The sequence below is a fragment of the Pelobates fuscus genome, chromosome 4, assembly GCF_036172605.1.
Source record: "Pelobates fuscus isolate aPelFus1 chromosome 4, aPelFus1.pri, whole genome shotgun sequence".
Taxonomy (NCBI): domain Eukaryota; kingdom Metazoa; phylum Chordata; class Amphibia; order Anura; family Pelobatidae; genus Pelobates; species Pelobates fuscus.
The window spans coordinates 388500943-388527755 of record NC_086320.1 but is presented as its reverse complement, the minus strand read 5'-3'; the positions used below and the strand labels follow the sequence as shown (position 1 = coordinate 388527755).

The window sequence follows — 26813 nt, the reverse complement described above, 5'->3', positions numbered from 1 at the left end:
TATTATATGTATTGCTAACACACAGACTGACTCGGCTGGGTATGTAATATTACTAAATTATATAATAAATATTATATGTACTGCTAACACACAGACCGACACTGCTGGGTATGTAATATTACTATATTATATAATAAATATTATATGTACTGCTAACACACAGACTGAAACTGCTGGGTATGTAATATTACTATATTATATAATAAATATTATATGTATTGCTAACACACAGACTGACTCGGCTGGGTATGTAATATTACTATATTATATAATAAATATTATATGTACTGCTAACACAGAGTCTGACACGGCTGGGTATGTAATATTACTATATTATATAATAAATATTATATGTACTGCTAACACACAGAGTCTGACACTGCTGGGTATGTAATATTACTATATTATATAATAAATATTATATGTATTGCTAACACACAGACTGACACTGCTGTGTATGTAATATTACTATATTATATAACAAATATTATATGTACTGCTAGCACACAGACTGACACTGCTGTGTATGTAATATTACTATATTATATAATAAATATTATATGTATTGCTAACACACAGAGTCTGACACGGCTGGGTATGTAATATTACTATATTATAAAATAAATATTATATGTAATGCTAACACACAGACTGACTCGGCTAGGTATGTAATATTACTATATTATATAACAAATATTATATGTACTGCTAACACACAGACTGACACTGCTGTGTATGTAATATTACTATATTATATAATAAATATTATATGTATTGCTAACACACAGAGTCTGACACGGCTGGGTATGTAATATTACTATATTATATAATAAATATTATATGAATTGCTAACACACAGACTGACTCGGCTAGGTATGTAATATTACTAAATTATATAATAAATATTATATGTATTGCTAACACACAGACTGACACTGCTGGGTATGTAATATTACTATATTATATAACAAATATTATATGTACTGCTAACACACAGACTGACACTGCTGTGTATGTAATATTACTATATTATATAATAAATATTATATGTATTGCTAACACACAGAGTCTGACACGGCTGGGTATGTAATATTACTATATTATATAATAAATATTATATGTAATGCTAACACACAGACTGACTCGGGTAGGTATGTAATATTACTATATTATATAATAAATATTATATGTATTGCTAACACACAGAGTCTGACACGGCTGGGTATGTAATATTACTATATTATATAATAAATATTATATGTATTGCTAACACACAGACTGACTCGGCTAGGTATGTAATATTACTATATTATATAATAAATATTATATGTATTGCTAACACACAGACTGACACTGCTGGGTATGTAATATTACTATATTATATAATAAATATTATATGTACTGCTAACACACAGTCTGACACTGCTGGGTATGTAATATTACTATATTATATAATAAATATTATATGTACTGCTAACACACAGACTGACACTGCTGGGTATGTAATATTACTATATTATATAATAAATATTATATGTACTGCTAACACACAGAGTCTGACACTGCTGGGTATGTAATATTACTATATTATATAATAAATATTATATGTATTGCTAACACACAGACTGACTCGGCTGGGTATGTAATATTACTATATTATATAATAAATATTATATTTATTGCCAACACACAGACTGACACTGCTGTGTATGTAATATTACTATATTATATAATAAATATTATATGTACTGCTAACACACAGACCGACACTGCTGGGTATGTAATATTACTATATTATATAATAAATATTATATGTACTGCTAACACACAGAGTCTGACACTGCTGGGTATGTAATATTACTATATTATATAATAAATATTATATGTACTGATAACACACAGAGTCTGACACTGCTGGGTATGTAATATTACTATATTATATAATAAATATTATATGTATTGCTAACACACAGAGTCTGACACGGCTGGGTATGTAATATTACTATATTATATAATAAATATTATATGTACTGCTAACACACAGAGTCTGACTCGGCTGGGTATGTAATATTACTATATAATATAATAAATATTATATGTATTGCTAACACACAGAGTCTGACACGGCTGGGTATGTAATATTACTATATTATATAATAAATATTATATATATTGCCAACACACAGACTGACACTGCTGGGTATGTAATATTACTATATTATATAATAAATATTATATGTATTGCTAACACACAGACTGACTCGGCTGGGTATGTAATATTACTATATTATATAATAAATATTATATGTATTGCTAACACACAGACTGACTCGGCTGGGTATGTAATATTACTATATTATATAATAAATATTATATATATTGCCAACACACAGACTGACACTGCTGGGTATGTAATATTACTATATTATATAATAAATATTATATGTACTGCTAACACACAGACTGACACTGCTGGGTATGTAATATTACTATATTATATAATAAATATTATATGTATTGCTAACACACAGAGTCTGACACGGCTGGGTATGTAATATTACTATATTATATAATAAATATTATATGTATTGCTAACACACAGAGTCTGACACTGCTGGGTATGTAATATTACTATATTATATAATAAATATTATATGTAATGCTAACACACAGAGTCTGACACGGCTGGGTATGTAATATTACTATATTATATAATAAATATTATATGTAATGCTAACACACAGACTGACACTGCTGTGTATGTAATATTACTATATTATATAATAAATATTATATGTATTGCTAACACACAGACTGACACTGCTGGGTATGTAATATTACTATATTATATAATAAATATTATATGTATTGCTAACACACAGACTGACACTGCTGTGTATGTAATATTACTATATTATATAATAAATATTATATGTATTGCTAACACACAGACTGACACTGCTGGGTATGTAATATTACTATATTATATAATAAATATTATATGTACTGCTAACACACAGAGTCTGACACTGCTGGGTATGTAATATTACTATATTATATAATAAATATTATATGTACTGCTAACACACAGAGTCTGACACGGCTGGGTATGTAATATTACTATATTATATAATAAATATTATATGTATTGCTAACACACAGAGTCTGACACTGCTGGGTATGTAATATTACTATATTATATAATAAATATTATATGTATTGCTAACACACAGAGTCTGACACGGCTGGGTATGTAATATTACTATATTATATAATAAATATTATATGTACTGCTAACACACAGACTGACACTGCTGTGTATGTAATATTACTATATTATATAATAAATATTATATGTATTGCTAACACACAGACTGACACTGCTGTGTATGTAATATTACTATAATATATAATAAATATTATATGTATTGCTAACACACAGACTGACACTGCTGTGTATGTAATATTACTATATTATATAATAAATATTATATGTATTGCTAACACACAGAGTCTGACACGGCTGGGTATGTAATATTACTATATTATATAATAAATATATGTACTGCTAACACACAGACTGACACTGCTGTGTATGTAATATTACTATATTATATAATAAATATTATATGTATTGCTAACACACAGAGTCTGACACTGCTGGGTATGTAATATTACTATATTATATAATAAATATTATATGTATTGCTAACACACAGAGTCTGACACGGCTGGGTATGTAATATTACTATATTATATAATAAATATTATATGTACTGCTAACACACAGACTGACACTGCTGTGTATGTAATATTACTATATTATATAATAAATATTATATGTATTGCTAACACACAGAGTCTGACACGGCTGGGTATGTAATATTACTATATTATATAATAAATATATGTACTGCTAACACACAGACTGACACTGCTGTGTATGTAATATTACTATATTATATAATAAATATTATATGTATTGCTAACACACAGAGTCTGACACTGCTGGGTATGTAATATTACTATATTATATAATAAATATTATATGTACTGCTAACACACAGAGTCTGACACGGCTGGGTATGTAATATTACTATATTATATAATAAATATTATATGTATTGCTAACACACAGAGTCTGACACTGCTGGGTATGTAATATTACTATATTATATAATAAATATTATATGTATTGCTAACACACAGAGTCTGACACGGCTGGGTATGTAATATTACTATATTATATAATAAATATTATATGTACTGCTAACACACAGACTGACACTGCTGTGTATGTAATATTACTATATTATATAATAAATATTATATGTATTGCTAACACACAGACTGACACTGCTGTGTATGTAATATTACTATATTATATAATAAATATTATATGTATTGCTAACACACAGACTGACACTGCTGTGTATGTAATATTACTATATTATATAATAAATATTATATGTATTGCTAACACACAGAGTCTGACACGGCTGGGTATGTAATATTACTATATTATATAATAAATATATGTACTGCTAACACACAGACTGACACTGCTGTGTATGTAATATTACTATATTATATAATAAATATTATATGTATTGCTAACACACAGAGTCTGACACTGCTGGGTATGTAATATTACTATATTATATAATAAATATTATATGTATTGCTAACACACAGAGTCTGACACGGCTGGGTATGTAATATTACTATATTATATAATAAATATTATATGTACTGCTAACACACAGACTGACACTGCTGTGTATGTAATATTACTATATTATATAATAAATATTATATGTATTGCTAACACACAGGCTGACACTGCTGTGTATGTAATATTACTATATTATATAATAAATATTATATGTATTGCTAACACACAGATTGACACTGCTGTGTATGTAATATTACTATATTATATAATAAATATTATATGTACTGCTAACACACAGACTGACACTGCTGGGTATGTAATATTACTATATTATATAATAAATATTATATGTACTGCTAACACACAGACTGACACTGCTGTGTATGTAATATTACTATATTATATAATAAATATTATATGTATTGCTAACACACAGAGTCTGACACGGCTGGGTATGTAATATTACTATATTATATAATAAATATTATATGTATTGCTAACACACAGAGTCTGACACGGCTGGGTATGTAATATTACTATATTATATAATAAATATTATATGTACTGCTAACACACAGACCGACACTGCTGGGTATGTAATATTACTATATTATATAATAAATATTATATGTACTGCTAACACACAGACCGACACTGCTGGGTATGTAATATTACTATATTATATAATAAATATTATATGTACTGCTAACACACAGACTGACACTGCTGTGTATGTAATATTACTATATTATATAATAAATATTATATGTACTGCTAACACACAGACCGACACTGCTGGGTATGTAATATTACTATATTATATAATAAATATTATATGTACTGCTAACACACAGAGTCTGACACTGCTGGGTATGTAATATTACTATATTATATAATAAATATCATATGTATTGCTAACACACAGACTGACTCGGCTGGGTATGTAATATTACTATATTATATAATAAATATTATATGTATTGCTAACACACAGACTGACTCGGCTGGGTATGTAATATTACTAAATTATATAATAAATATTATATGTACTGCTAACACACAGACCGACACTGCTGGGTATGTAATATTACTATATTATATAATAAATATTATATGTACTGCTAACACACAGACTGACACTGCTGGGTATGTAATATTACTATATTATATAATAAATATTATATGTACTGCTAACACACAGACCGACACTGCTGGGTATGTAATATTACTATATTATATAATAAATATTATATGTATTGCTAACACACAGACTGACTCGGCTGGGTATGTAATATTACTATATTATATAATAAATATTATATGTACTGCTAACACAGAGTCTGACACGGCTGGGTATGTAATATTACTATATTATATAATAAATATTATATGTACTGCTAACACACAGAGTCTGACACTGCTGGGTATGTAATATTACTATATTATATAATAAATATTATATGTATTGCTAACACACAGACTGACACTGCTGTGTATGTAATATTACTATATTATATAACAAATATTATATGTACTGCTAGCACACAGACTGACACTGCTGTGTATGTAATATTACTATATTATATAATAAATATTATATGTATTGCTAACACACAGAGTCTGACACGGCTGGGTATGTAATATTACTATATTATAAAATAAATATTATATGTAATGCTAACACACAGACTGACTCGGCTAGGTATGTAATATTACTATATTATATAACAAATATTATATGTACTGCTAACACACAGACTGACACTGCTGTGTATGTAATATTACTATATTATATAATAAATATTATATGTATTGCTAACACACAGAGTCTGACACGGCTGGGTATGTAATATTACTATATTATATAATAAATATTATATGTATTGCTAACACACAGACTGACTCGGCTAGGTATGTAATATTACTAAATTATATAATAAATATTATATGTATTGCTAACACACAGACTGACACTGCTGGGTATGTAATATTACTATATTATATAACAAATATTATATGTACTGCTAACACACAGACTGACACTGCTGTGTATGTAATATTACTATATTATATAATAAATATTATATGTATTGCTAACACACAGAGTCTGACACGGCTGGGTATGTAATATTACTATATTATATAATAAATATTATATGTAATGCTAACACACAGACTGACTCGGGTAGGTATGTAATATTACTATATTATATAATAAATATTATATGTATTGCTAACACACAGAGTCTGACACGGCTGGGTATGTAATATTACTATATTATATAATAAATATTATATGTATTGCTAACACACAGACTGACTCGGCTAGGTATGTAATATTACTATATTATATAATAAATATTATATGTATTGCTAACACACAGACTGACACTGCTGGGTATGTAATATTACTATATTATATAATAAATATTATATGTACTGCTAACACACAGTCTGACACTGCTGGGTATGTAATATTACTATATTATATAATAAATATTATATGTACTGCTAACACACAGACTGACACTGCTGGGTATGTAATATTACTATATTATATAATAAATATTATATGTACTGCTAACACACAGAGTCTGACACTGCTGGGTATGTAATATTACTATATTATATAATAAATATTATATGTATTGCTAACACACAGACTGACTCGGCTGGGTATGTAATATTACTATATTATATAATAAATATTATATTTATTGCCAACACACAGACTGACACTGCTGTGTATGTAATATTACTATATTATATAATAAATATTATATGTACTGCTAACACACAGACCGACACTGCTGGGTATGTAATATTACTATATTATATAATAAATATTATATGTACTGCTAACACACAGAGTCTGACACTGCTGGGTATGTAATATTACTATATTATATAATAAATATTATATGTACTGATAACACACAGAGTCTGACACTGCTGGGTATGTAATATTACTATATTATATAATAAATATTATATGTATTGCTAACACACAGAGTCTGACACGGCTGGGTATGTAATATTACTATATTATATAATAAATATTATATGTACTGCTAACACACAGAGTCTGACTCGGCTGGGTATGTAATATTACTATATAATATAATAAATATTATATGTATTGCTAACACACAGAGTCTGACACGGCTGGGTATGTAATATTACTATATTATATAATAAATATTATATATATTGCCAACACACAGACTGACACTGCTGGGTATGTAATATTACTATATTATATAATAAATATTATATGTATTGCTAACACACAGACTGACTCGGCTGGGTATGTAATATTACTATATTATATAATAAATATTATATGTATTGCTAACACACAGACTGACTCGGCTGGGTATGTAATATTACTATATTATATAATAAATATTATATATATTGCCAACACACAGACTGACACTGCTGGGTATGTAATATTACTATATTATATAATAAATATTATATGTACTGCTAACACACAGACTGACACTGCTGGGTATGTAATATTACTATATTATATAATAAATATTATATGTATTGCTAACACACAGAGTCTGACACGGCTGGGTATGTAATATTACTATATTATATAATAAATATTATATGTATTGCTAACACACAGAGTCTGACACTGCTGGGTATGTAATATTACTATATTATATAATAAATATTATATGTAATGCTAACACACAGAGTCTGACACGGCTGGGTATGTAATATTACTATATTATATAATAAATATTATATGTAATGCTAACACACAGACTGACACTGCTGTGTATGTAATATTACTATATTATATAATAAATATTATATGTATTGCTAACACACAGACTGACACTGCTGGGTATGTAATATTACTATATTATATAATAAATATTATATGTATTGCTAACACACAGACTGACACTGCTGTGTATGTAATATTACTATATTATATAATAAATATTATATGTATTGCTAACACACAGACTGACACTGCTGGGTATGTAATATTACTATATTATATAATAAATATTATATGTACTGCTAACACACAGAGTCTGACACTGCTGGGTATGTAATATTACTATATTATATAATAAATATTATATGTACTGCTAACACACAGAGTCTGACACGGCTGGGTATGTAATATTACTATATTATATAATAAATATTATATGTATTGCTAACACACAGAGTCTGACACTGCTGGGTATGTAATATTACTATATTATATAATAAATATTATATGTATTGCTAACACACAGAGTCTGACACGGCTGGGTATGTAATATTACTATATTATATAATAAATATTATATGTACTGCTAACACACAGACTGACACTGCTGTGTATGTAATATTACTATATTATATAATAAATATTATATGTATTGCTAACACACAGACTGACACTGCTGTGTATGTAATATTACTATAATATATAATAAATATTATATGTATTGCTAACACACAGACTGACACTGCTGTGTATGTAATATTACTATATTATATAATAAATATTATATGTATTGCTAACACACAGAGTCTGACACGGCTGGGTATGTAATATTACTATATTATATAATAAATATATGTACTGCTAACACACAGACTGACACTGCTGTGTATGTAATATTACTATATTATATAATAAATATTATATGTATTGCTAACACACAGAGTCTGACACTGCTGGGTATGTAATATTACTATATTATATAATAAATATTATATGTATTGCTAACACACAGAGTCTGACACGGCTGGGTATGTAATATTACTATATTATATAATAAATATTATATGTACTGCTAACACACAGACTGACACTGCTGTGTATGTAATATTACTATATTATATAATAAATATTATATGTATTGCTAACACACAGAGTCTGACACGGCTGGGTATGTAATATTACTATATTATATAATAAATATATGTACTGCTAACACACAGACTGACACTGCTGTGTATGTAATATTACTATATTATATAATAAATATTATATGTATTGCTAACACACAGAGTCTGACACTGCTGGGTATGTAATATTACTATATTATATAATAAATATTATATGTACTGCTAACACACAGAGTCTGACACGGCTGGGTATGTAATATTACTATATTATATAATAAATATTATATGTATTGCTAACACACAGAGTCTGACACTGCTGGGTATGTAATATTACTATATTATATAATAAATATTATATGTATTGCTAACACACAGAGTCTGACACGGCTGGGTATGTAATATTACTATATTATATAATAAATATTATATGTACTGCTAACACACAGACTGACACTGCTGTGTATGTAATATTACTATATTATATAATAAATATTATATGTATTGCTAACACACAGACTGACACTGCTGTGTATGTAATATTACTATATTATATAATAAATATTATATGTATTGCTAACACACAGACTGACACTGCTGTGTATGTAATATTACTATATTATATAATAAATATTATATGTATTGCTAACACACAGAGTCTGACACGGCTGGGTATGTAATATTACTATATTATATAATAAATATATGTACTGCTAACACACAGACTGACACTGCTGTGTATGTAATATTACTATATTATATAATAAATATTATATGTATTGCTAACACACAGAGTCTGACACTGCTGGGTATGTAATATTACTATATTATATAATAAATATTATATGTATTGCTAACACACAGAGTCTGACACGGCTGGGTATGTAATATTACTATATTATATAATAAATATTATATGTACTGCTAACACACAGACTGACACTGCTGTGTATGTAATATTACTATATTATATAATAAATATTATATGTATTGCTAACACACAGGCTGACACTGCTGTGTATGTAATATTACTATATTATATAATAAATATTATATGTATTGCTAACACACAGATTGACACTGCTGTGTATGTAATATTACTATATTATATAATAAATATTATATGTACTGCTAACACACAGACTGACACTGCTGGGTATGTAATATTACTATATTATATAATAAATATTATATGTACTGCTAACACACAGACTGACACTGCTGTGTATGTAATATTACTATATTATATAATAAATATTATATGTATTGCTAACACACAGAGTCTGACACTGCTGGGTATGTAATATTACTATATTATATCATAAATATTATATGTACTGCTAACACACAGACTGACACTGCAGTATATGTAATATTACTATATTATATAATAAATATATGTATTGCTAACACACAGAGTCTGACACTGCTGGGTATGTAATATTACTATATTATATAATAAATATTATATGTATTGCTAACACACAGACTGACACTGCTGGGTATGTAATATTACTATATTATATAATAAATATTATATGTACTGCTAACACACAGAGTCTGACACTGCTGGGTATGTAATATTACTATATTATATAATAAATATTATATGTATTGCTAACACACAGACTGACTCGGCTAGGTCTGTAATATTACTATATTATATAATAAATATTATATGTACTGCTAACACACAGTCTGACACTGCTGGGTATGTAATATTACTATATTATATAATAAATATTATATGTATTGCTAACACACAGAGTCTGACACGGCTGGGTATGTAATATTACTATATTATATAATAAATATTATATATATTGCCAACACACAGACTGACACTGCTGGGTATGTAATATTACTATATTATATAATAAATATTATATGTACTGCTAACACACAGACCGACACTGCTGGGTATGTAATATTACTATATTATATAATAAATATTATATGTATTGCTAACACAAAGACTGACTCGGCTGGGTATGTAATATTACTATATTATATAATAAATATTATATGTATTGCTAACACACAGACTGACTCGGCTGGGTATGCCCCAGGAGAAATAATATTATAAGTTCTGCTAACACACAGACTGACACTGCTGGGTATGTAATATTACGATATTATATAATAAATATTATATGTATTGCTAACACAAAGACTGACACTGCTGGGTATGTAATATTACTATATTATATAATAAATATTATATGTATTGCTAACACACAGAGTCTGACACTGCTGGGTATGTAATATTACTATATGATATAATAAATATTATATATATAGCTAACACACAGACGGACACTGCTGGGTATGTAATATTACTATATTATATAATAAATATGATATGTTCTGCTAACACACAGAGTCTGACACTGCTGGGTATGTAATATTACTATGTTATATAATAAATATGATATGTTCTGCTAACACACAGACTGACTCGGCTGGGTATGTAATATTACTATATGATATAATAAATATTATATCTACTGCTAACACACAGAGTCTGACACTGCTGGGTATGTAATATTACTATATGAAATAATAAATATTATATATATTGCTAACACACAGACCGACACTGCTGGGTATGTAATATTACTATATGATATAATAAATATTATATGTACTGCTAACGCACAGTCTGACACTGCTGGGAATGTAATATTACTATATATGATATAATAAATATTACATGTACTGCTAACACACAGAGTCTGACACTGCTGGGTATGTAATATTACTATTGTGACAAACTCCCCTTCCCAAGTGAGTTTGCCACGAGTTCCTGGAGTAGCCTGTTTGCAAGCCTCCTGCCCACATACTATGCGCCTTGCATAAACCTGTAAAAAAACTACCAAACTTGAACGACCGTTAGCATGATTACATGGAACTGTTTTGGGCATAGGACCATGTGCATGGTCGGTCAAAATTATGACTTCCATGAAAATTCCTGAACTCCTGAACCGATCTGGATAATTTTTGGATATGTTGGTCCGCTCCAATTTCTGTGTTAGAGAAACTACTCACCCTCCTCCCTGACACAGGAAATAGAGCGAGCTTGAGCTCCTCCTTTGGTTAAAGAAAGTCAGGCGTAGGAAAAATACAGAAGACAAGAAAGTTTGTCTAATGTTTAAAAGAAAACTAGATCAGAAATGAAGAAAATAACTAATTCTGAGAGAGGGAGAGAAGAGGAAACAATAGGGAAAAGTTAGGTTTCGCGTGACAGTGCCGCTTTAACCAGTCACATTAATTTATTATTACTGTTTATTTTCCTATATGATTCCTGTAATTTTATCTCTTATGTTTTGTAGGTAACCAACTCGCTGATAATGTGGGCCAATTGCCTAGCCTGGGTGGCAGCAATGGTTTGGCTTGTGACAGCTGTCACCAACACACAGTCCTCCTCCAGGGGTCAATACATGGCTTCAGTCTTTTCAGAACTGAACCCAAGTGAGATGAAGTCTGTTCAGAGTTTCCTCATGGAGCAGGAACATCTCAAACTGGTCTCTGTAGAGGACAACTTTGGAAAAAACTCAATCTTCATGATAGAACTCAACATGCCAAGTAAACGTAAAGTACTCAGTTTCCTGGACAATGGTGGCCCCAAGCCACTAAGAGAGGCTAGAGTTGTGATTTTCTTCGGAGACCAGCCCCATCCAAATGTCACAGAATATATTGTAGGTCCCCTTCCTCATCCATATTATTACAAGCCAAACAAAGTGAGAGGAAATAAGACCATCAGATTTGAAGCAAGGCCAGTTAGTTATAAAGAAAATATAAATATTCTGGAAAAGTTATCAGAGGTCACAAGGAAGTTTGAACACATTCTGCTTGAGTCAACTGGCTATTCCTTCAACAACTGCTCAGATCGCTGCCTTACCTATTCCGACAATTCTCCGCGAGGGGTGAAGTCCGGTGAACGTAAGTCATGGTTAATTCTACAGAAATCTGTCGATGGCTTCTTTCTCCATCCAGTTGGCGTTGAAATCCTTCTCGACCATCATTCCACCAATCCTGAGGAGTGGAGCGTGGAAAAGATATGGTACAATGACCAATACTTTCACAGTGTAGAGGAACTGGTTGAGAAATACGATAAAAATGAACTAACAAAGCTCAATTTACAAAGTGATAAAGATAGTAAAATCTATTCCACTTTCATACCACGAGGAGAATACAAGACCAAGTCAAATATTAATGGGCCAAGAATGTGTGAGCCTCAGGGTAAACGATACAAGGTTCTTGGAAACTACGTGGAGTACACTGGCTGGAGCTTTGCGTTTCGTCCACGAACATCTTCTGGATTGCAGTTCTTTGATATACAATATAACAATGAAAGGATAGTGTACGAGTTGAGCCTTCAAGAAGCCATTTCTTTTTACAGTGGATCCACCCCAGGAGTTATGCAGACCAAATACATTGACTCTGGATGGGGTATGGGTTCTACTAACTATGAACTGGCCAAAGGGATTGACTGTCCTGAAATTGCTACTTATCTGGATGTGTATCACTTCTATGACAATGACAAACCAATTCGAACAAAAAATGCAATTTGTATCTTCGAGCTTCCCACCGGGATTCCTCTACGCCGACACTTTGACAGTAACTTCAATAGTGCTTTCAAATCCTATGCTGGGCTGGAGAACCATGTCCTTGTAGTTAGGACCATGTCTACTGTCTATAACTACGATTACATCTGGGATTTCATTTTCTACCAGAATGGGGTGGTTGAGGTTAAAGTCAGTGCCACGGGATACATTTTTGCTAACTTCTTCACACAAGATGGACTCAGTTATGGAAACAGAGTTCAAGAACATGTTCTTGGAAACCTGCACACCCACTTGATACACTATAAGGTAGACCTGGACATTGCAGGTAAGATGCTGCTCCCACTCGTAGCTCCCAGTGTAGTCGGACATATTACTAATTAAAGATTGCTAATTTATTGCCATATGTCCTTTTTTGTCTAAAATCTCCTGCAAGGTTGGTTCCCATCTTAAAATCTTCTACTAGATTAGCCCTTGCTGTTCAGCGGCCATTAAAGGGACACTATAGACAAACTGAGCATGTCATCTCATTGAAGTGGTCTCGGTGGAGAGTCCCTGTCGCCCCTTAGTCCTGCAATGTAAAACATTGTAGTTTTTGAGAAACTGCAATAATTACCTTGCAGGACTAAGACAGCCTCTAGTGGCGCTTCCAAGAGTTTAAAGGGACACTCCAGGCACCCAGACCACTTCTGCCCATTGAAGTGGTCTGGGTGCCAACTCCCACTACCCTTAACCCTGCAACTGTAATTATTGCAGTTTTCATAAACTGCAATAATTACCTTGCAGGGTTAACTCCCCCTCTAGTGGCTGTCTACTAGACAGCCACTAGAGGGCAATTCCTGGTTTTCCACAGGTTTTCTGTGCTAGAGCGTTGCTGGGGGTCCTCACGCTGTGTGAGGACCCCCAGCGTCGCTCAATTCCCCATAGGAAATCATTCCATGATCATTTCTCAATATATTTTCAATGCTTTCCTATGGAGAGCTCTAATGCGCGTGCACGACATTGCCATGCATGCGCATTAGGTCTCCTCAGCCGGCGGGCAGGATAAGTCTCCCCTGCCGGCTGAAGTGATGAAGGGGAGGAGCGGCGATGACCCGAAACCACCGCCAAGGGTTTTCACCCATTCAACAACCGGTGGTGGGAGGGAGAGAGGATCCCCCCAGACAAGCAGATAATCCCCCCAGACACTCTGTATTACTGCAGATACTCCCTCCAGACACCCTGTGTTACTGCAGATACTCCCTCCAGACACTCTGTATTACTGCAGATACTCACCCCAGACACTCTGTGTTACTGCAGATACTCCCTCCAGACACTCTGTATTACTGCAGATACTCACCCCAGACACTCTGTGTTACTGCAGATACTCCCTCCAGACACTCTGTGTTACTGCAGATACTCCCTCCAGACACTCTGTGTTACTGCAGATACTCCCTCCGGACACTCTGTGTTACTGCAGATACTCCCTCCGGACACTATGTGTTACTGCAGATACTCCCTCCAGACACTCTGTGTTACTGCAGATACTCCCTCCAGACACTCTGTGTTACTGCAGATACTCCCCCAGACACTCTGTGTTAATGCAGATACTCCCTCCAGACACTCTGTCTTACTGCACATACTCCCTCCAGACACTCTGTGTTACTGTACATACTCCCTCCAGACACTCTGTATTACTGCAGATACTCCCTGCAGACACCCTGTGTTACTGCAGATACTCCCCCCAGACACCCTGTGTTACTGCAGATACTCCCTCCAGACACCCTGTGTTACTGCAGATACTCCCTCCAGACACTCTTTGTTACTGCATATACTCCCTCCAGACACTCTGTGTTACTGCAGATACTCCCTCCAGACACCCTGTGTTACTGCAGATACTACCTCCAGACACCCTGTGTTACTGCAGATACTCCCTCCAGACACTCTGTATTACTGCAGATACTCCCTCCAGACACTCTGTGTTACTGCAGATACTCCCTCCAGACACTCTGTTACTGCAGATACTCCCTCCAGACACTCTGTGTTACTGCAGATACTCCCTCCGGACACTATGTGTAACTGCAGATACTCCCTCCAGACACTCTGTGTTACTGCAGATACTCCCTCCGGACACTATGTGTTACTGCAGATACTCCCTCCAGACACTCTGTGTTACTGCAGATACTCCCTCCAGACACCCTGTGTTACTGCAGATACTCCCCCCCAGACATCCTGTGTTACTGCAGATACTCCCTCCAGACACTCTGTGTTACTGCAGATACTCCCTCCAGACACCCTGTGTTACTGCAGATACTCCCTCCAGACACTATGTGTTACTGCAGATACTCCCTCCAGACACCCTGTGTTACTGCAGATACTCCCTCCAGACACTCTGTGTTACTGCAGATACTCCCTCCAGACACTCTGTGTTACTGCAGATACTCCCTCCAGACACTCTGTTACTGCAGATACTCCCTCCAGACACTCTGTGTTACTGCAGATACTCCATCCGGACACTATGTGTTACTGCAGATACTCCCTCCAGACACTCTGTGTTACTGCAGATACTCCCTCCAGACACCCTGTGTTACTGCAGATACTCCCCCCAGACACCCTGTGTTACTGCAGATACTCCCTCCAGACACTCTGTGTTACTGCAGATACTCCCTCCAGACACCCTGTGTTACTGCAGATACTCCCTCCAGACACCCTATGTTACTGCAGATACTCCCTCCAGACACTCGGTGTTACTGCAGATACTCCCTCCAGACACCCTGTGTTACTGCAGATACTACCTCCAGACACTCTGTGTTACTGCAGATCCTCCCTCCAGACACCCTGTGTTACTGCAGATACTCCCTCCAGACACTCTGTATTACTGCAGATACTCCCTCCAGACACTATGTGTTACTGCAGATACCCCCTCCAGACACTCTGTTACTGCAGATACTCCCTCCAGACACTCGGTGTTACTGCAGATACTCCCTCCGGACACTCTGTGTTACTGCAGATACTCCCTCCAGACATTCTGTGTTACTGCAGATACTCCCTCCGGACACTAAGTGTTACTGCAGATACTCCCTCCAGACACTCTGTGTTACTGCAGATACTCCCTCCAGACACTCTGTGTTACTGCAGATACTCCCTCCGGACACTATGTGTTACTGCAGATACTCCCTCCAGACACCCTGTGTTACTGCAGATACTCCCTCCAGACACCCCGTGTTACTGCAGATACTCCCCCCAGACACCCTGTGTCACTGCAGATACTCCCTCCAGACACTCTGTGTTACTGCAGATACTCCCTCCAGACACCCTGTGTTACTGCAGATACTCCCTCCAGACACTCTGTGTTACTGCAGATACTCCCTCCAGAAACCCTGTGTTACTGCAGATACTCCCTCCAGACACTCTGTGTTACTGCAGATACTCCCTCCAGACACTCTGTGTTACTGCAGATACTCCCTCCGGACACTCTGTGTTACTGCAGATACTCCCTCCAGACACGCTGTGTTACTGCAGATACTCCCTCCGGACACTCTGTGTTACTGCAGATACTCCCTCCAGACACCCTGTGTTACTGCAGATACTCCCTCCAGACACCCTGTGTTACTGCACATACTCCCTCCAGACACTCTGTGTTACTGCAGATACTCCCTCCAGACACCCTGTGTTACTGCAGATACTCCCTCCAGACACCCTGTGTTACTGCAGATACTACCTCCAGACACTCTGTGTTACTGCAGATACTACCTCCAGACACTCTGTGTTACTGCAGATACTCCCTCCGGACACTCTGTGTTACTGCAGATACTCCCTCCAGACACCCTGTGTTACTGCAGATACTCCCTCCAGATACCCTGTGTTACTGCAGATACTCCCTCCAGACACTCTGTGTTACTGCAGATACTCCCTCCAGACACTCTGTTACTACAGATACTCCCTCCAGACACTCTGTGTTACTGCAGATACTCCCTCCGGACACTCTGTGTTACTGCAGATACTCCCTCCGGACACTCTGTGTTACTGCAGATACTCCCTCCAGACACCCTGTGTTACTGCAGATACTCCCTCCAGACACTCTGTATTACTGCAGATACTCCCTCCAGACACTCTGTGTTACTGCAGATACTCCCTCCGGACACTCTGTGTTACTGCAGATACTCCCTCCAGACACCCTGTGTTACTGCAGATACTCCATCCAGACACCCTGTGTTACTGCAGATACTCCCTCCAGACACTCTGTGTTACTGCAGATACTCCCTCCAGACACTCTGTTACTACAGATACTCCCTCCAGACACTCTGTGTTACTGCAGATACTCCCTCCAGACACTCTGTATTACTGCAGATACTCCCTCCAGACACTCTGTGTTACTGCAGATACTCCCTCCGGACACTCTGTGTTACTGCAGATACTCCCTCCAGACACTCTGTGTTACTGCAGATACTCCCTCCAGACACTCTGTGTTACTGCAGATACTCCCTCCGGACACTCTGTGTTACTGCAGATACTCCCTCCAGACACCCTGTTTTACTGCAGATACTCCCTCCAGACACTCTGTATTACTGCAGATACCCCCCCCCCCAGACACTCTGTATTACTGCAGATACTCCCTCCAGATACTGACACAGATCTCTGATACACACTGACACAGAGCAGAATAGGGACTGTTCCCCCTACATAGGGTCACTTGGCAGATATGGATTGACACCTGTCCTCAGGGACCCTGATACACACTGGCACAGAGCAGAATAGGGACTGTTCCCCCTACATAGGGTCACTTGGCAGATAGGGATTGACACCTGTCCTCAGGGACCCTGATACACACTTGGGGGGTACCTACTGTCCTCCCCCCGCCCCAACCCCTGCATGGTGGTTGGGGGGCCATAAAAATAATGAGGGGGGGACCTACTGTCCTCCCCCGGCCCCCACCCCTACACGGTGGGTGGGGGCCATAAATCACAATGGGGGGAGGACCTACTATCCTCCCCCCACCCCCACCCCTGCGCGTTGGGTGGGGGCCATAAAAATAATGAGGGGGGGCAACCTACTGTCCTCCCCCCGGCCCCCACACCTGCGCGGTGGGTGGGGGCCATTAAAATAATGAGGGGGTACCTTCTGTCCTCCCCCGGCCCCCACCCCTACACGGTGGGTGGGGGCCATAAATCACAATGGGGGAGGACCTACTGTCCTCCCCCCGCCCCCACCCCTGTGCGGTGGGTGGGGGCCATAAAAATAATGAGGGGGGGACCTACTGTCCTCCCCCCGGCCCCCACCCCTGCGCGGTGGGTGGGGGCCATCAAAATAATGAGGGGGTACCTACTGTCCTCCCCCTGGTCCCCACCCCTGAGCGGTGGGTGGGGGCCCTAAAAAAAACAATACTCAGCCCCCACCCCTTAGTGGTGGGTGGGGGCCCTAAATAAAAATCCCCCCCCAATCAAAGGTGACTAAGGGTCCCCAAGCCCCTAATCACCCACCCCCCCACCCAAACAAAAAATTACCCCCTACCTACCCCCTCACCCTAAAAAATAGTGAAGGGGGAATAAAATAACTAATCTGTAAAGAAAAATTCAACTTACCATTTGACGTCTTCTTTTTTCTAAAATCTTATTTTTGCAGCCCCAAAAAAGGCCAAATAAAAAGCCATAAGAACCGACGCAATTTAAGAAAAAAACAAAAAAAAATAATCCATCTTCACCCATGGAGGGCTCCGCGCAGACTGAGCTCTGCAGGGCGGGGAAGGCTTATAAAGCCTTGCCACACCCTGCAATTAGGCTAAGAACACTCTGATTGGCTGGTTTAAGCCAATCAGAGTGCTCTTTGTCATTTTACACAGCGTGGGAAAGTTCTTTGGAATTTTCCCACGCTGTGTAAAATGACACAGAGCACTCTGATTGGTTAGATTCCAAGTCCGCCAATCACAGTGCTTTGTGTCATTTTACACAGCGTGGGAAAGTTCTTTGGAATTTTCCCACGCTGTGTAAAATGACACAGAGCATTATTTTTATGGCTCCCACCCACCCCAAGGGATGGGGGCAGGGGGAGGACAGTAGGTCCATGGGAGGTTTGCCATGGATCCCCCTCCGGCATGCCACAGTCCAGGCGTTAGTCCCCTTGAAACAACTTTTCCATCACTTTTGTGGCCAGAAAGAGTCCCTGTGGGTTTTAAAATTCGCCTGCCCATTGAAGTCATGGGCGGTTCGCGAACGTTTGCGGAAGTTCCCGTTCGCCGTTCGCGAACCGAAAATGTTGTGTTTGCAACATCACTAGAGCCATTCAGTAATAATGTGCGCTCAGACCTAAGCTATCTGGGGATATGTTGCATGTCTGTATTTTATGTAATAAATTTAACCTTGTGTATTTTATTGTATTTTACTGTCTTTTTACTGCCATGTGCTTAATGGAGTTTTGCCTCTGTCCTTGGAGATAATTGGATTACTTCCCAATTATCTCCAGGATAGAAGACTCTGTGGAACTGGTTTTGGGCAGAAAAGCCATGCTTCATTTGGTCACAAAGGACTTCGATCTATCTTTTGAACCACTGGACCAATTTGTATGATTTTGACGTATGTTTGTATTTGGAGTATGCTGATTCTGAAAATGTATGTGAATGTGATGCATACTTTTAAAGTTATGACAAATGTGTAAAAACTGTATTTCTCTGCTTGTGATAATTACATTACCCATTGTCTAAGGTAATTGTATCACAGGCAGAGGGGAGGATTTTTTGTGGGAGTGTCTGAGTGTATTGTACGTGTTTTTGGTTGTTTTCCAAAACCCTGTGGGTGGTACTAATGTGTATATAAGAACAATAAACCCACAGCTCTGTCTGTTCACTGCTTGACCCTCAACACGGAGCTTTGTCTCGTTCTTGGGGGGGATTTACTGTATGCTGTTAGAGACTGATTGCCAGGAGTGTAAGCCGCTTGGGTGCTTTTCCAGTTCAGCTGCTAGCAGCTATTCGTGAGGTTCCAGTTCGGAAGTTTGGAGCATTCCCTTGTATCCAGTTTGGGAGTTTGATGTTCTGCAGTAGCTGTGCCTGTGTCTCTGGATGGGAATTAAATGACTTTTAACCCCTTTTATGCCTGGGGGTGCCGTTACACTGTATTATACATTAAGCTGTATACTATATATTAAGCTGTATACCTCACATTAAGCTGTATATCGTACATTAAGCTGTATGCCGTATATTAAGCTCTATACTGTACATTAAGCTGTATATTATACATTAAGCTGTATACCGTACATAAAGCTGTATACCGTATATTAAGCTCTATACTGTACATTAAGCTGTATATTATACATTAAGCTGTATACCGCACATTAAGCTGTATATCGTACATTAAGCTGTATACTGTACATTAAGCTGTATATTATACATTAAGCTGTATATCATACGTTAGGCTGTATATTATATATAAAGCTGTATACCGTATATTAAGCTGTATAACGTACATCAAGTTGTATACTGAACATTATGCTGCATACTGTATATTAAGCTGTATATCGTACATTATGCTGTATACCGTATATTAAGCTGTATACTGTACATTAAGCTGTATATTATACATTAAGCTGTATACTGTACATTAAGCTGTATACTATATATGAAGCTGTATATTATACATTAAGCTGTATACTGTACAGTAAGCTGTATATTATACATTAAGCTGTATACCGTACATTAAGCTGTATATCATACATTAAGCTGTATATTGTATATTAAGCTGTATACTGTACATTAAGCTGTATATTGTATATTAAGCTGTATACCGTACATTAAGCTGTATACCGTACATTAAGCTGTATATTGCATATTAAGCTGTAGTGGTTCTGGTGACTATAGTGTCCCTTTAAGCAGAACATTTTAACCTTATCATTGCTGGAATCAATAAGGCAATTAAAGTGTGGGAATAACCATAATAATTTTAATAAAGGGTCAAAGATATTTTTTATTTATCTCTAATTAAACAATTACACATTATGGCTGGTATTAAGACCATTAAAATGGCTGTTTGTGGTCTAGGGACCTTGAGCCACTCTGGCAAACTTTCAGATGGGTTAGATCCAGTGACTTATTGTGGCGGAACCAGCCTCGCCACTGGGCATTGGAGAAGCCTGATTGCCAGCCTCCTACCATGTGACTATGGCCCTTGGGAGACTTTAGGCTTATTGGATTTTGAAACACTTTTTCTGCCCCTTTGAATACATGAGAAGGTGTGCCCCTCCCCCGTTTCCTGTCTATTGTTCTCCAGCAGGGAGTTGTCCCAGGGACACTGCCAGACCAGTTGGAACTTGTTGCTATGGTTTAACCCTATGGCGATTTGACTGTGTTTGTGGGATCTGAGCGCTGTTCGGATATAGTGAGCGCTCAGATCCAAGCTGTCTGGGGGTTCTGATCAGTATGATAGGGATTATGTATTTTTATGTGTTTTTACTGTTGTTGTAAATGGAGATATTTTCTGTATGCTGGAGGTAATTGGCTTACCACACCCAAGCCATGCTTGCAGTTGATCAAAATGGTATTTCCAACTAACTTTTGAACCACTGGACCAATTTGTATGATTTTGACACATGTTTGCATTTGGAGTATGCTGATTCTGAAAATGTAAGTATGTGAGCGTGATGTATACTTTTAAAGTTATGAATATTGTGTAAAATTGTGTATTTTCCTGCCTGTGATAATTACGTCAGCCCATTGTGTTCAGTAATTATATCACAGGCAGAGGGGAGGATTTTGTGTGTAATTGCTGGGAGTGTCTGAGTGTATTGTACGTATTGATTGGTGGTTCTGCAAAAGCCTGTGGGCAGTACTATGTGTGTAAAATGTGCATACTTCACCCTCAATTTGGAGTGCCGTCTCTTATTGGGGGAATCTGCAACAAGGGATTGCTATGCTAGTCATACTCCCTTGCTATATCACTGCTAAGCTCTTGTAAGAGCTTGTTCCTGTCTTGCTCAAGGAGTCTGCAGTGGTTATGGTGTCAGCTGGAGCGCTTGGAGCCCTCAGAAAGGGCTAGGAGCATCCTTCAACGGAGGTACCCAGTCGGGGTGCCAGGTGATCCGTTACACTTATAATGAGATCAATCTAATAATCGGTGGAATATTGTGGTTCTAAATGTTAAAATCTTATCATATATCGTTATGACAGCAATATGATCAGTTCTACAAACAATCTTCTACTAAATACTCTTCCAGTCACTAAACAGTGCCACCCTCTTTGTGAAAGGAGCCCTTTACTTCTGTGTGAAGGAAGATATCTACCTGCTGGAAGAGGGGCCTTCTCTCTGAACAATGTCCCCTGTTTCTGGAAGGTGCCCCCATTTTCTACCTGGTGTTTTATATACGTGTCACTGGCTGATACCTGCTGCAGAAGTTAGGGAAAGATAGCCAAAACTTTATCAAATCAGTATTAGGTCACAGTTAATGGTGTGACTCGCTGCCTGTGAAGGAGCATTGCGTACATTCAGAAGTGGACCTTGTGTTAACCCAACCTTTGGAAGAACCATCTATGTTTGGAGTTCAATCTCCTCAGCTGTCTGTTATACCAATAGGCAACAAATGTTTCCTTTTGTTATAGAGCATCATAGGTTATCTAATGACTTTCATTAATAAAATGGTAATTAGCAAAAATTATGGATCTATTTATTTATTGATATTTTAAATTAAACAAAATACTATTTTTACTGTGTAGATATCTTCTTTCTAAAGGTTGATCGGCTGGCAATTTATCTCTGTTAAACTGAATTACATTGTAAGAGGGTGACCTTTGAGCTAAAATCTCTGATTTCTTCTATAAAGGTCTAGAAAACACATTTGAAACAATGACTTTGAGATATGAAAATATATCCAACCCATGGAGTCCAGGTGACTACATTGTCCAGTCGAAGTTGGTCCGTACTCAGAGAAACACAGAGAAGCAAGCTGCCTTCAGATTTGGGTTGCCATTACCAAGACACCTACACTTCCAAAATCCGAACAAGAAGAACAAATGGGGACACCCAAGGAGTTACCGAATCCAGTACAACTCCCACGCAGACAGCGTACTACCCCGAAACTGGAAAGAGGAAAAGGGCGTGTCCTGGTCAAGGTATATACCCAGTCAAGGACAATTATTACTGGTTAGAACGTCATGGAAGTGAGCAAACATATCAAAGATGTAATACACACTCATAAGGTGGAGCTATAGCAATACTTCCCTTTCTTCTTAATACAACCAAAAATGCTGAAACAGAAACAAAGGGATACACAATAGTGCAGATTATTCTTAATACAACATGAAATATGTGGATCTTAATAAAACACACTCACAGAATATAGAACTTGGCTCTGGTGTGTATCTCCTTAGGATCCTTTTTGGGAGATCCAAACCCCACTGCAGATGGTATGAGGGTGATCCAGCTGTCTTCCCAAAGTTATACATTCACAGGTATCAGGTAAAAGGTTAAGTAAGCACATTTATTGATAGATATAAAACAATAAAAAATGAGCATCAAATATATGTCCCTGTGTCACCGAGTTGCACAACGCAAGTTGTGGCTTCCTTAAAGATGTATTTAGTTAGCACCGAGGGAGGGTTTAATGATTGACTTTGTTAGGTTAAGGAATAGGTTGAGGTTCTGCCAATCGGTTTCTCCAACTTCCATGATCATTTCTCAATATAGAAGTGGTTATGGTGCAAGTGCAGCGATTCTACCCAAAATGCCACCTATGCAGAGATATTTGTAGGTTCTTGCTGGGGTACGCTGTAAATAGAAGCCTGTATTTCTACAGTATATGTTCTCCTCTTCAACAGACGAGCCCCCACAGCCTTCTCATGATCTTTTGATTGTGTTGTTCTTGTTTGGGTCTCCTTCCCTTATCCCTCCCTTCCTCATGAGATTCCACACCTCCCACCCACTGGGTTTTTGTTTTTTATTAGCACCCTTAAAGAACCAGGTATGTTTTAACTTTATTTAATACGTTTGTTTTTTTTAAATAAGGAGGGGGACCCAATTTAATGCATGCTATAAAACGCAACAAAGAAAGTGGATTGTAGTAAGTCTTTAAAGGACACTTCATACACTATAACCACTGCAGCAGGTAGAGATTACTGTCCCATCACTAAGTATTCAGTCAAACTGGGTCCTACCAGGTGACTGCAGCTATAAGGTTATGGTGTAAGGAGGTCCCCTGTCTCCCACACACAGTGTATTATAACTGCAGCTATAAGGTTATGGTGTGGGAGGTCATCGGTCTCCCCGCACACAGTGTATTATAACTGCAGCTATAAGGTTATGGTGTAAGGAGGTCCCCTGTCTCCCCGCACACAGTGTATTATAACTGCAGCTATAAGGTTATGGTGTAAGGAGGTCCCCTGTCTCCCTGCACACAGTGTATTATAACTGCAGCTATAAGGTTATGGTGTAAGGAGGTCCCCTGTCTCCCCGCACACAGTGTATTATAACTGCAGCTATACGGTTATGGTGTAGGAGGTCATCGGTCTCCCCGCACACAGTGTATTATAACTGCAGCTATAAGGTTATGGTGTAAGGAGGTCCCCTGTCTCCCTGCACACAGTGTATTATAACTGCAGCTATAAGGTTATGGTGTAAGGAGGTCCCCTGTCTCCCCGCACACAGTGTATTATAACTGAAGCTATAAGGGTATGGTGTAAGGAGGTCCCCTGTCTCCCCGCACACAGTGTATTATAACTGCAGCTATACGGTTATGGTGTAGGAGGTCATCGGTCTCCCCGCACACAGTGTATTATAACTGCAGCTATAAGGTTATGGTGTAAGGAGGTCCCCTGTCTCCCTGCACACAGTGTATTATAACTGCAGCTATAAGGTTATGGTGTAAGGAGGTCCCCTGTCTCCCCGCACACAGTGTATTATAACTGAAGCTATAAGGGTATGGTGTAAGGAGGTCCCCTGTCTCCCTGCACACAGTGTATTATAACTGCAGCTATAAGGTTATGATGTAAGGAGGTCCCCTGTCTCCCCGCACACAGTGTATTATAACTGCAGCTACAAGGTTATGGTGTAAGGAGGTCCCCTGTCTCCCTGCACACAGTGTATTATAACTGCAGCTATAAGGTTATGGTGTAAGGAGCTCCCCTGTCTCCATACACAGTGTGTTATAACTGCAGCTATAAGGTTATGATGTAAGGAGGTCCCCTGTCTCCCCGCACACAGTGGATTATAACTGCAGCTATAAGGTTACGGTGTAAGGAGGTTCCTGTCTCCCCGCACACAGTGTATTATAACTGCAGCTATAAGGTTATGGTGTAAGGAGGTCCCCTGTCTCCCCGCACACAGTGTATTATAACTGCAGCTATAAGGTTATGGTGTAAGGAGGTCCCTTGTCTCCCTGCACACAGTGTATTATAACTGCAACTATAAGGTTATGGTGTAAGGAGGTCCCTTGTCTCCCTGCACACAGTGTATTATAACTGCAGCTATAAGGTTATGGTGTAAGGAGGACCCCTGTCTCACCGCACACAGTGTATTATAACTGCAGCTATAAGGTTATGGTGTAAGGAGGTCCCCTGTCTCCCAGCACACAGTGTATTATAACTGCAGCTATAAGGTTATGGTGTAAGGAGGTCCCCTGTCTCCCCGCACACAGTGTATTATAACTGCAGCTATAAGGTTATGGTGTAAGGAGGACCCCTGTCTCACCGCACACAGTGTATTATAACTGCAGCTATAAGGTTATGGTGTAAGGAGGTCCCCTGTCTC

At 37.1% G+C, this 26813-nt stretch overlaps 1 protein-coding gene across 2 annotated transcripts in view; it reads left to right on the top strand.

The window, feature by feature from the left end:
• The window catches only part of AOC1 (amine oxidase copper containing 1), a 44297-nt gene that overhangs the window by 12030 nt on the left and 5454 nt on the right, over positions 1 to 26813 (top strand). Inside the window, exons 1-3 of one of the 2 annotated variants that reach the window (XM_063450871.1) lie at positions 11860 to 11870; positions 12877 to 14437; positions 23893 to 24181. In XM_063450871.1, coding sequence (XP_063306941.1) covers positions 12895 to 14437; positions 23893 to 24181 — 1832 coding nt within the window. In that variant the 5' untranslated portion in view covers positions 11860 to 11870; positions 12877 to 12894. Of the gene's footprint in view, positions 1 to 11859; positions 11871 to 12876; positions 14438 to 23892; positions 24182 to 26813 lie in introns of those variants that run through there. The other variant, XM_063450872.1, reaches the window with a different exon arrangement.